A 13,290-nucleotide genomic window follows, 5' to 3' on the forward strand; every position below is an offset into this window, starting at 1 on the left:
TCACCGATGACCAAGCGCCGAACGGACGGCACCTCCGCGTTCAACACACGTACGGGACGGGAGACGTCTCCTCCTTCTTGATCCAGCAAGGGGAAGGAGAGGTTGACGAAGATCCAGCAGCACGACGGTGTGGTGGTGGACGCAGGGCGTCACAGTAGCAGGGCTTCGCCTATACTACGAGGAAGAGAGACGTAATGGGGAGAGAGGGAGGCGCCAGGGGCTGGGTGTGAAGTCCCTCCTCTCCCCCACTATATATAGGGGTGCCATGGGGGGGCGCCGGCCCTAGTAGATGGATCTACTAGGGGGGGCGGCATCCTAGGGTGGGGGGCTTGCCCCCCAAGCAAGGGGGCGCCCCCTCTAGGGTTTCCCCCCCAACCCTAGCCGCATGGGCCCTTGGGGTTGGCGCCCCAGCCCACTATGGGCTGGGTTCCCTCCCACTTCAGCCCATGGGGCCCCCGGGATAGGTGGCCCCACCCGGTGGACCCCCGGGACCCTTCCGGTGGTCCCGATACAATACCGGTGACCCCGAAACTTGTCCCGATGGCCGAAACAGCACTTCCTATATATAATTCTTTACCTCCGGACCATTTCGGAACTCCTCGTGACGTCCGGGATCTCATCCGGGACTGCGAACAACATTCGGGTTACTGCATATACATATCTTCACAACCCTAGCGTCACCGAACCTTAAGTGTGTAGACCCTACGGGTTCGGGAGACAAGCAAACATGACCGAGACGACTCTCCGGTCAATAACCAACAGCGGGATCTGGATACCCATGTTGGCTCCCACATGCTCCACGATGATCTCATCGGATGAACCACGATGTCAAGGATTCAATCAACCCCGTATGCAATTCCCTTTGTCAATCGATATGTTACTTGCCCGAGATTCGATCGTCGGTATCCCAATACCTCGTTCAATCTCGTTACCGGCAAGTCACTTTACTCGTACCGTAATGCATGATCCCGTGACCAGACACTTGGTCACTTTGAGCTCATTATGATGATGCATTACCGAGTGGGCCCAGTGATACCTCTCCGTCATACGGAGTGACAAATCCCAGTCTTGATCCATGTCACCCAACAGACACTTTCGGAGATACCCGTAGTCTACCTTTATAGTCACCCAGTTACGTTGTGACGTTTGGTATACCCAAAGCACTCCTACGGTATCCGGGAGTTACACGATCTCATGGTCTAAGGAAAAGACACTTTGACATTGGAAAACTCTAGCAAACGAACTATACGATCTTGTGCTATGTTTAGGATTGGGTCTTGTCCATCACATCATTCTCCTAATGATGTGATCTCATTATCAATGACATCCAATGTCCATAGTCAGGAAACCATGACTATCTGTTGATCAATGAGCTAGTCAACTAGAGGCTTACCAGGGACATGTTGGTGTCTGTTATTCACACATGTATTACGATTTCCGGATAACACAATTATAGCATGAATAAAGACAATTATCATGAACAAGGAAATATAATAATAATGCTTTTATTATTGCCTCTAGGGCATATTTCCAACATGTGTTACCTTTGGACCTTTGGCCATGAAGCACCATCCAATTCCTTCATTTGGTGAGTCAAATATGTTGTAGGAGAGTTGGTTGACACAAGTGCTAGACCAGCAACACCTTCATCTTGAGTATATTCGGAGTCGGAGTGATAACTTCTTTCGGAGTGATTGTCGGAGTCGGGGCCGCATACCCATTCACCAACATGAGCTTGATGTCTTCTTTTTGTGTAGCTCCTTGATGACTTTTCTTTCCTTTCCGAATCCTTGCTTCTCCGAGAGGGTTTTCGTTCATAACGATAATCTCTACTCCTCCTTTCTCTTGGTGGTGATTCTTCTCTTCTACTTCTTCTTTTGGGAGAATCTTCTCTTCTTTTGTAGGGAGTCGTACACTCATTGGAGTAGTGTCCGGGTCTTCCACAATTGTAGCAATTACGCTCACGACTAGAAGATCTTTTGTCATTGTAGGACCTTGACTTGGAACTTCTTTCTTTGCTTCTACTCTTGTATAACTTGTTGAAGTTCTTTACCATTAGGCTCAATTCTTCATTGAAGGTTTGTTTCTCACTTGATGATGTGGGAGCATCACATGAGGCTTTGTAAGCACCACTTGACTTGTTGTGAAGCTCTTCCTTATCCTTGAGTGACATCTCATGAGCAACAATTCTTCCAATGACTTCCGTTGGCTTGAGATCTTTGTAATTGGGCATCATTTGGATCAATGTGCACATGATATCATATTTTCCATCCAAGGCTCTTAGGATCTTCTTGATGATGAATTTGTCGGTCATCTCTTCACTTCCTAAGCCGACAATCTCATTTGTGATGAGAGCAAGCCTAGAATACATTTCAGCGACACCTTCACCATCCTTCATTTTGAACTTGTCAAGCTGACTTTGAAGCACATCCAATTTGGATTCCTTGACGGAGTCGGTACCTTCGTGCATATCAATGAAAGTATCCCAAATTTCCTTTGCATTCTCAAGACGGCTGATTTTGTTGAATTCTTCGGGGCATAATCCGTTGAAGAGAATATCACAAGCTTGAGCATTGTATTGTAGCATCTTCAACTCTTCCGCGGTAGCTTCACGGTTTGGTTCTCTCCCATCAAAGAATTCACCTTGCAAGCCAATACACACAATAGCCCAAACGGCGGGGTTATGTCCAAGAATATGCATTTTCATCTTATGCTTCCAACTAGCAAAATTTGTACCATCAAAGTAAGGACCTCTACGGTGGTAATTTCCCTCGCTAGATGCCATACTCTCCTAGGTTGTGAAACCAAGGCTATGACCACCAAAAGCTATGAAAATCAAAGAAAATGGAGACCAAAGCTCTGATACCACTTTTAGGATCGAAAGTATGTCTAGAGGGGGGTGATTAGACTACTTGACCAAATAAAAATCTAGCCTTTTCCCAATTTTAGTTCTTGGCAGATTTTAGCAACATAGCACAAGTCAAGCAATCAACCTACACATGCAATTCTAAGAGTATAACAGCGGAATGTAAAACAATTGCATATGAAGGTAAAGGGATGAGTTTGAGGGAGCAAACACAATGTTGACATGTAGATTTTTTATCCGTGGTTTCGATAGGTGGTGCTATCGTACATCCACGTTGATGGAGACTTCAATCCACGAAGGGTAACGGTTGCGCCAGTCCACGGAGGGCTCCACCCACGAAGGGTCCATGAAGAAGCAACCTTGTCTATCCCACCATGGTCGTCGCCCACGAAAGACTTGCCTCACTAGGGTAGATCTTCACGAAGTAGGCCATCTCCTTGCCCTTACAAACTCCTTGGTTCAACTCCACAATCTTGTCGGAGTCTCCCAAGTGACACCTAGTCAATCTAGGAGACACCACTCTCCAAGAAGTAACAAATGGTGTGTTGATGATGAACTCCTTGCTCTTGTGCTTCAAATGATAGTCTCCCAACACTCAACTCTCTCTCATAGGATTGGATTTGGTAGAAAGAAGATTTGAGTGGAAAGCAACTTGGGGAAGGCTAGAGACCAAGATTTATGTGGTTGGAATGGAATATCTTGACCTCAACACAAGTGTAGGTGGTTCTCTCTCAAAAAATATGTATTGGAAGTGTAGGCATATTCTGATGGCTCTCTCCACGAATGAAGAGTGGGTGGAGGGGTATTTATAGCCTCTACACAAAATCTAACCGTTACACACAAATCACCAAACTCAGTGGGACCAATTCAGAGAACTCGGTCAGACCGATTTGGTTCATAATGTGACCGTTAGGTGTTTTGGTGGGACCGACATGTCAACTCGGTGGGACCGATTTCATTAGGGTTAGGGCATAACGTAATCTCAATGAGACCGATTACACAAACTCGGTGAGACCGATTTTGGTAATAGACAAACAGAGAGTTGGTCAGGAAAACTCGATGGGACCGATTCGCTCATCTCGGTTGGACCGAAACATTACGAAAAGGAAACAAAGTGCTTGCATTGCAATCTCGGTGGGACCGATCGCTCATCTCGGTTTGACCAAAACATTACGAAGGGAAACAGAGAGATTACAATCCCATCTCGGTGAGACCGAGATCCCTATCGGTGAGATCGAAAAGACTAGGGTTTCTGGCAATGTCTATGTCAACTGAACTCGGTGGCGCCGGATAGAAAGAATCGATGGGGCCGAGTTGGATATTTGGTGTGGGACATATGTGGATATGAGAAAGTAGTGGAGGGTTTTGGAGCATATCACTAAGCATTTTGAGCAAGCACCTCATTAAGCAACACCACATCCCTTCTTAATAGTATTGGCTTTTCCTATAGACTCAATGTGATCTTGGATCACTAAAATAGAAAATGTTGAGTCTTGTGCTTTGAGCTTGAGCCGATCTTTTATCCTTAGCATTTTGAAGGGTCCACTTTCTAATCCATGTCATGCCAACCATTGGGCTTTCCTGAAATATTCATCTTGGAATAGCATTAGCTCAATGAGCTATATGTTGTTAGGAATTATCAAAACCATCCAGGGATAGTTGCACTTTCAGAGAGAGAGAGATCAAACACATAGCTACTGGTACATACCCTCAGCCCGGAGGGTGGACTACTCCCTCCTCGTCATGGAGAGCGCCGGGATGATGAAGATGGCCACCGGAGAGGGATCCCCCCCTCCGGCAAGGTGCCAGAACGGGTCTAGATTGGTTTTTGGTGGCTACAGAGGCTTTTGGCGGCGGAACTCCTGATCTAGGTTATTTTCTGGAGGTTTCTGTATTTATAGGAATTTTTGGCATCGGTCTCACATCAAGGAGGTGCTCGAGTCGTCCACGAGGTAGGCCCACGCGCCCCCGGGGGAGAGGCGCCCCCACCCTCGTGGACGGCCCGGGACTCTTCTGGACCAACTCTTTTACTCCACGGTCTTTTTTTGGTCCATAAAAAATTGTCAAAAATTGGCACGTCAATTGGACTCCGTTTGGTATTCCTTTTCTGTAAAACTCAAAAATAAGGAAAAACAGAAACTGGCACTGGGCTCTAGGTTAATAGGTTAGTCCCAAAAATCATATAAAATAGCATATAAATGCATATAAAACATCCAAGGTTGATAATATAATAGCATGGAACAATAAAAAATTATAGATACGTTGGAGACGTATCAGCCCTCCACTTGGCGCGCTCTCAGCCGCCGCACGTGTCGCGCTCTGCGCGCTTCCTTCAGATTTTTTTATTAAGCGATTTTTCATGTTTTATTCGACTTTTTGGTTTTCCACCAGTCTTTCTTAGCTTTTTGGACAAAAAAATACATTTTTTCTGCGAAAAACATTTTTTTTGCTTTCGCGAAAGGCACTGTTTTGCTTCCATGAGTGACATGGTTTACCGCGAGAGGCACGGCCGTGCCTCCTGGAAACGAAAAGAAAAATGTGTTTTATATTATTTTTCTTCCGTGAGAGGCATGTTTTTTCTTTGGCGAGAGGCATGGCCGTGCCTCTCGGAAACGAAAAAAACGTGTTTTCTGTTTTTTTCCTTCTGCCAGAGGCACGATTTTGCTTTTGCGAGAGGAACGGTTGTGCTTTCGCGAGAGGCACGACTGTGCCTCTCGGAAACAGAAAAAAAATTGTGTTTTTTCTGCGAGAGGCCCGGTTTTGCTTCCGCGAGAGGCACGGTTGTGCTTTTCGCAAGATGCGTGGTTGTGCCTCTCGGAAAACAGAAAAAAATGTGTTTTTTGTTTTTTCCCGCTAGTGGCACGTTTTTGCTTCCACGAGAGGCACGGTTGTGCTTTCGCGAAAGACACGACATGCCTCTTTTGGAAAGGAAAAAACCGTGCTCTCGATTTGGTTTTTTTGTTCGGATTTTTCCTGAAAAAAGTTCATCAAAACCTATCAACATGGTATATAGTTTTGAAGATCTCGACGCGAGTAATCAGTGAGAACAATTTGGTATTTGGACGCACGGTTTAAGAGATAAACGTTTTGAATAAACGGATCTATGAAAATGGGAAAACTCCCAGATTGCGACAAGTGGCGCACATGCAACGCGCCACTTGTCACAACCCGACGAGGTGGAAATGATCTCTGCAAGGAGTACTTCTCAAATAGTGATTTCGGTCAAATAGAAAATCCGCCATATTTAATCGTGCATGGCACATACCCCTCATTCCAGGTCCTTCCTAATGGGCTGGCCCATCTAACGGGCATACAATCTTTCTGTGTTAGAACCTCCCTCCCGGTTTTTGGAAGTTTCCCAACCGGTTTTTATGTGTTCTTTGCTGGTTTTCACTTGGTTTTCTTCAATTTTCATTTTTCCTTTTTTTTAATTCACTTCTTTTTCAATTTTGTGAACATTAATCAAATTTCTGATTATTTTTAAAATTCGTAAACATTTAACAAATTCATGAACTTTTTCCAATTGATGAATATTTTACATATTCATTAACATTTTTGAATTCATGAGCTGTTTTCAATTTCATGTAGTTTTTTTTTCAAATTTGTGATAAATTTTCAAATTCATGAACTTTTTCAAATTCATGAATTTTTTAAATTCACAAAAGAAAACATATTCATGATATCTTTAAATTCATGTATTTTTCAGAATTGATGAACATTTTTCAAATTTACAAAAAAAATCCAAATTCATGATCTTTTCTGAATTCAACAATTTTTAAATTCATGAACTCTTTGCAACCATAAACATTTATTCAAACCTGTGTTTTTCTCTAAAAATTCACATGTCAACAATCAGTGTTTTGTCTATGTGAGGCAGCGGATGAACGAAAAAATCAAAGTAGGGCCGAGCAAGCGCTAGCATACTGGGCCGCGGCCTACATAGGCTACCCGCAAACGCTGCTTCGCCAATCGGCGCCATAAGCGCCAAACAAGCACTCCCTAAACAGAACTTGCCATGCTCGGGCATAGCGTGGAGTAAGCCGAGTTGTGGTTTGGGTCATGTTTTTGTGCCTCCAACGGTCTCAAAATGGCCTCATCTTACATCTTACATTTCTAAAAAGTTGATCAAAATTCTATTACCATGCAAAGCGTCCACCTCAATGTCCTCAATAAGGCCATGCATTTAGGTCTTCTCTCCCACTAAGCCATACAAAATCTGCTACATAAATGTACTTAGAAATTACAATTATTTTTGCATTAGTCTATGCATGTAACGCTGCCACATCGTACATGTATGTTAGTAATCCTTCACATTTTTTTGAAATGATATTTTTAACAGTAATTCAAAAGTTCTTATTCTATTTTTAGGGAATTTATTTTGTTGATGTTCAAGCTTATATTTTTTCCATTAGATTTAGTCATTTTAGCAACTATTTATGCATTTTTTAACAAAGTTACCGCAGCAACGCGCGGGGCATCATCTAGTTTCTCCTAACAAAATCATCATGTGTTAACTAAAAAAATGAAACTGCAAAAACATCTTATATTCAGTCACAGAGGTTGTACTTATCATGCATGTGATTTTGTCTCTGGTGCTCAATGTAAGGTGTGCTCGCGAGGAGGGACGAGAACATCAGACATCCAATCCCAAGCCCAGCCGCAGTATCGATCACGGTACACATGCAATGCAGCTGTTCAACTACTACCAGTCTACAAAGCCGGAGAGGGCATGGAAATGCAAGGCAAAGCTAAAGCCGGGGCGTGCGTCCGTCGGATCTTTCCGTGTACGCACAGGCATCCTACACATGCATACCAGCTCACCCTCTGCACGCAGACACCCTCTTTGTTTCACTTTCACCGCCCGGCCCTTTCTCTTTACTGTTCCTACACGGCTACGGGCGTAGGTTCCTTTCAGCAAAGCGGCCTCGGTGTGCAGCCCTTGCAGGCAAGGCAAGGCGGGCCTTTTCCCGCGAGATCGATCCGAGGCGTGCCATGCAAGCAAATTAAGACCGCCCCCGACCCGATGCGATGCGGTTGCAGCAGCCTTGCCGGTTAGATTTGCTTGATGCCTCTGGATCGGCCGATCCGGCCGACAAAGCACGCGGTAAAGGTAGCTGTTATGTTGGTGATCTTTCGCAACCTAGCTGAACTCGCGTCAGAGACCCTCATCGATAAGATCAGCCTGAAGAAATGCGAGGTTTTACTAGGAACTCAGAATGACCGGCCTAAACCCTAGACACGGTCACTCTGCTCATTCAGAGCTCGGATTTGCCAGATCGACGGTGCATGCATGCATGGATGCGTGTAAGCAGTACCACGTGGCTCGGGACGATCACGTCGGGTTGGGACGGATCGTACTCCACTCTTGCAGTCGCGGGCATGAGGCATGCATGTGCTCGGCTGTCCCAAATATGCTCGAGAGACAAAGAGGGCGCAGAGGCTAGCGGCAAAGGCTGTCGGCCTGATCCGGGCAAAGCTAGCTAAGCGATAGATTCCGGGCTCAGTTGCAAACACCGCGGTGCGGTGCGTGCTCAAGTGACAAGGCATCTTGTTTACGTACGTACTAGTTGTTTTGGAAACTCCTAGTGCATTACAGGCATACTAGATCGTATTAGCGCTGGCACTTGGTAGGAAGAAAGAACACCTTGATTGTTGGCCATGGCAACCTGCCTTGTTGCTCTCTCTGTTCCTCTAAAAGTTGTTATTTTCGACATTTATATGGAAATTCAGAGTACAAGTTTGACCATCAATTTTGTTTCGATCATTCTATGTCTCATGAGAATAAGAAAACATGTATATAAGACAATAGGAATAAGACGACAGATTTATAGAACCGAATGAACTTGTAGCCCGCAGAACTCCGATTAATGTACTACGTATGCAGCAATTACTACATGAGAGTACACCAGAAGATTTACCAAAACAAAATAGTACTGTAGCTAGCTAAAGCTAGGCAAATGTATTTGGGTAGACCAGTTTATAACACCACCAGATCTGGAGTCTGGACTAGACACACTAGATGAATCAGGACACAGGCCTGCAAAGCTCTCTTGGCAAACAAAATGAAACTACAAGAACGTTTCCAACGCATCAACGACCTAGCAAATTAATCAAAGCACTCACCATATCCCCAGTAGTAATACTGACACGTGCAGGAACAAGATCGAGGAACCCAACAAACAGCAACTCACAACACACAGCCGCAATCAACCTTCAAACGCGCACGACGATCTTGATCGCCAGCAGGAACGCCAGAGCCAAGGATAGCCGGCCGGGAGCCGCGCTGATCGCGCCGTTCTTCTTCGCATGGTCCTCTCGTTCGTCGTCCCCGTCGTCCGCCGAAGGCGCGTCGGCGGCGTCGTCCGCTGACCCGGTCCCTTTCTTGGTCTTGGGCACGACGTCGGTGGCGTTGTGCCTTGAGGTTGGAGTTGAAGTCTCGGGCGACGAGGGCGCCTCGGCGGCCGGGGACGACATGACGGCGCCCACCTGCAGCACCGAGATGTTGTACGGCTCCTCGTGGATGGGCTTGACGAAGAGCACGCTGGTGGCGCGCGCGTCGTCGCCGGCGTCCTGAGGCACGAAGGCCACGCTCCCGCCCCGGCGCTCGGAGATCTCCACCATGCCGGCGCTGCCGGGCGCGTCGCCGGAGGCCTGGAACAGGGTGGACACGTCCGCGGAGCCGCCCGGGAGGCGGTGCAGCTTGTCGTGGTCGTAGTAGTCGACGAGGACGTGCATGGAGAGCACGTGCCGGAGCGCTTCCCGCGGGAGATGACGCGCCCTGAGCGGAGCCATGTCGGCGTCGTCGACCGCGAGGACCGTGATGGTGTTGCGCTCGTTGATTTCGTCCGCGAGGCCCGTCGTCGTGAGGAGGCGGCTGAACTCGGACATGTCCCGGCGCGCCGCGAGGATGGCGGTGATGTTGTGGGTGGCGTGGCACGTCGGCCACGTGGAGAGGGCGAGGAGGAGGAGGACGGCGAATGAGCTCGCGGTGAGAGCGCCGGGGAGTGACATTGTTGCGAGTCGCAACGTACGTGTGGCTCCCCTCTGGTGTTCTTGGGAAGTATGGCTCGTCCGGAGATGAAACAGGGCGACGAGTGTTTAATCAAAGAGGGCGACCTGCACCTCGGGTGCCCTTGGTTTTATGGCAAATGGTGGCTTGCCAGACGAGCAAAGTCTGTTTTGTGCCACCGCTTCTATTTTCTCGTACAGTATTAACTTGGCTTTCTTTTTTTTAGAACGAAGACGCCAGATGCGTCCGGCTTTAAATTAATAAAGCTCCAACGGCAGAGTCATACCAATAAGTCTTACATCACCCAAAAGCCCCATCGGGCCACTACCATAATCGAGCGGAGAAGATAAAGTTACTGTCGCTTTACAAGGCATCGCCCGTACTGAGCACGCAGGCTCATCAAGCACTCAAAAGAGACTACGTCGACCACCGTAGTCATGGCTCCCTAGCCGCCGCATACACTTGCAGAATTCGCTGTTGCGCTGTCTTGATCAAATCAACATCCTTGCGCCTCCCCAACGGACTCCACTGCTGCAAAAGAAGATTGCATTTGAAGATGATATTAGCCGGATGTGTTGGCAAGGTCCCCTCGATCGCGAGTTTATTCCTAATTAGTCACAAGGACCATAGAAGAGCTCCGACACAGGTCCACACGACTCGTTTCGTTGAGCCTTGCAGCGCACCTAAAATGTGGATAAGCTCTGCAGCTGAGCGTGGGTCCCACTGGACACCAGCCGCGGACCGCACTGCGCTCCACGCAAACCGCGCTAAGGGGCACCGAAAGAAGGCGTGGTTCGCGTCCTCTGGGTCCCCGCACAATGCACAAGGCCCATTGGCCGGCCCATTCCGTTTGGCCACGTTCAGGGAAGTGGGAAGCTTATCGCGGAACAGTTGCCAAAGGAATAGTTTGATCTTCAGTGGCAACCGCGCGGTCCAAAGCCCTGCCACCACCAGCTGCGACGGCCCCTGGCACAGCTTGCAGTATAGAGACTTTACCGAGAACTTCCCAGAGCTGGTGAGCGCCCAGCTCACCGCGTCTGGTTGGTCCGAGAGCACCACCCGGTCAATCAACTGCCGCAGGGCTACAACACTGGCCTGCTCTGTCCCCTGAAGTTCACGTTTGAAATGAATCTCCGGAGGGGTCGTACGCAGCGCGTCAACCACCGACATGCCTGGGTCTACGGCAATGTCGTACAGGTCGCGGAATTCTTCCCATAGGGGGTGGGCGCCTATCCAAAGATCTGTCCAGAATCGCGCCGATCGCCCATCTCCAATCAAGAACTTAGCCCCCAAGGCAAAGGACGACTTGATCGTCTGGAGATCATTCCAAAAAGGCGAGCCCCTTGCTCTACCTTCAAAGAAATTCCCGTTGGGGAAGTACTTGGCCTTAAGGAGATCAACCCAGAGTCCGGACGCCCCCTGGGCAATTTTCCAAATCCACTTACACATCATAGCGATGTTAAGCAATCTAGAGTTGGTGATCCCAAGGCCCCCCAAGTCCTTGAGACGACACACCCAAGCCCATTTGACCATATGGTATTTACGGTTCGGGCTAGTTCCTTCCCAAAAGAATTTAGACCGCGGCGTGTCAAACTTTGCGTGCACCCCCTCTGTAAGCAAAAAAAGGCCCATAGCAAACATAGGCAGGGAAGCGAGGCTTGAGTTCGTGAGAACTAGTCTGGCCGCTTTTGAGAGGAATTTACCCCTCCAAGGGCACACCCTACCCCTCACCTTAGCACATAGAGGTTCCCAATCCTCTATCGTCGGCCTTTTGATGTCAACTGGAAGGCCTAGGTATGTCAGCGGGAATTTACCCACCTTGCAGTTGAGTAAATCCGCTATATGATTACCTTCCTCCGGCTCAACCCCCATCGTGAGCACCTCACATTTATGAAAATTTATTTTAAGCCCTGACATGAGCTCAAAACAAATTAGAATCGCTTTGACCGACGCAATGCTGTGGTGGTCAGGGCGAAACAAAAGCAGCGTGTCATCTGCATATTGCAGATGCGTCACTCCCCCTGGAATGAGGTGGCCTACCAACCCTTGGATATGGCCTGCTTCGGCTGCTTTCCGAAGCATTGTGGACAGAGCGTCCACCACGAAGTTGAAAAGGAGAGGTGAGATCGGATCACCCTGCCTGAGCCCGCATTTGTTCCGGAAGAAATGCCCTATTTCTCCGTTCACCGAGACTGCAGTTTGGCCTCCCGACACCAACTGCAAAATACGGTGGACCCAAACGTCGGAAAAGCCTCTTCCGATAAGCACTTGCCGCAAGAAATCCCAATTCACATGGTCATATGCCTTCTCGAAATCGAGTTTCAGCAGCACCGCCACTTCCTTAGTGCGCTTTAGTTCATGAACGATCTCTTGCAGGGCGAGCGGTCCCTCTAAAATGTTGCGTCCTCGGATGAAAGCAGATTGGTTTCGATTAATCGAGCGATGAGCTATCGGACCTAGTCTATTGGCGCACGCTTTTGCACAGATTTTAAAAGGCACGTTAATGAGCGCGATCGGTTGGAATTGTCTAATATTGTCTGCCCCTTGGACCTTCGGGATGAGCGTTAAGACGCCATAGTTGAGGCGCGAGATGTCAACCATCCCCCTCATGAAACCGTTGCAGATCTCGAAAATGGGGCCCCTAAGGAAAGGCCAGAAGCGCTTGAACATCGCCACCGGCCAACCGTCTGGTCCCGGCGCCGTGTCCACTTTCATACCGAGGAGAGAGGCGTCGATCTCTTCTGGCAGAAAGGCAAGCCCTAGCGCTTCGTTTTCACAGTCCAACACACGTTGCGAATCCTCCCAAACGTCTTCGCGGAGCCCCGCCCACTGGGCCTCGCACGAGCCCATCAAATTGATGTAGAACTCGTAAATGTGTCGGGAGATGTCCTCCTGTCGCAAAAGAAGCCCCTGCTCTGATTGCAAACTTAAGATGGAACATTTCCGACGACGCCCGTTAGCATAAGCCTGGAAATACTTAGTATTGGCGTCGCCCTTCAGAACCCACTTCAGATCACTTCGTCTATGCCAGTATTCCTCCTTCGTGCGCAGGGACGCTTCTACCTGGCCCTCCAGGGCGTAGCGATGGGCCCATTCCTGCTCTGAGAAGGCCCTAGCATCAGCCAGTGCATCAATCCTTGCGATTTCCGCAAGGATCTCGGCGCGGCGCTCTTTGTCAGACCTCCCTAGGTTTGCGCCCCATCCCTTGAGGCTAGCCCTGAGCCGGCCCCCCACCGCGTTCCAAAATTCCATCGGGCCTCTCTGGGGTCCTAACGAATCAACGCACGCCCGCCATTTCGCCCTGAAAATCTCCTCGAAGCCTGGCACTTCGAACCAGGCTGTTTCGAAGAAGAAGCGCGGGCTGCGTCGCACCCTGTCCTCCCCCGAGGAATAGACGAGCGGTACATGGTCAGAG

The 13,290-nt window shown here is 48.5% G+C and overlaps 1 protein-coding gene across 1 annotated transcript; it reads right to left on the reverse strand.

Moving 5' to 3' along the window:
- Positions 1-8,779: 8,779 nt before the first annotated feature.
- LOC125512474 (fasciclin-like arabinogalactan protein 1) lies at positions 8,780-10,013 on the reverse strand. Its single transcript, XM_048677568.1, has one exon. It carries the CDS (start codon positions 9,875-9,877, stop codon positions 9,080-9,082), a length of 798 nt encoding a protein of 265 aa, XP_048533525.1. The 5' UTR covers positions 9,878-10,013; the 3' UTR covers positions 8,780-9,079.
- Positions 10,014-13,290: the final 3,277 nt, after the last annotated feature.

This window comes from Triticum urartu, chromosome 6 (assembly GCF_003073215.2).
Source record: "Triticum urartu cultivar G1812 chromosome 6, Tu2.1, whole genome shotgun sequence".
Lineage (NCBI taxonomy): Eukaryota > Viridiplantae > Streptophyta > Magnoliopsida > Poales > Poaceae > Triticum > Triticum urartu.

What these genes read in the sequence shown, in the direction of transcription:
- LOC125512474 (XM_048677568.1), bottom strand. Translation starts at nt 9,877, where the DNA reads ATGTCACTCCCCGGCGCTCTCACCGCGAGCTCATTCGCCGTCCTCCTC.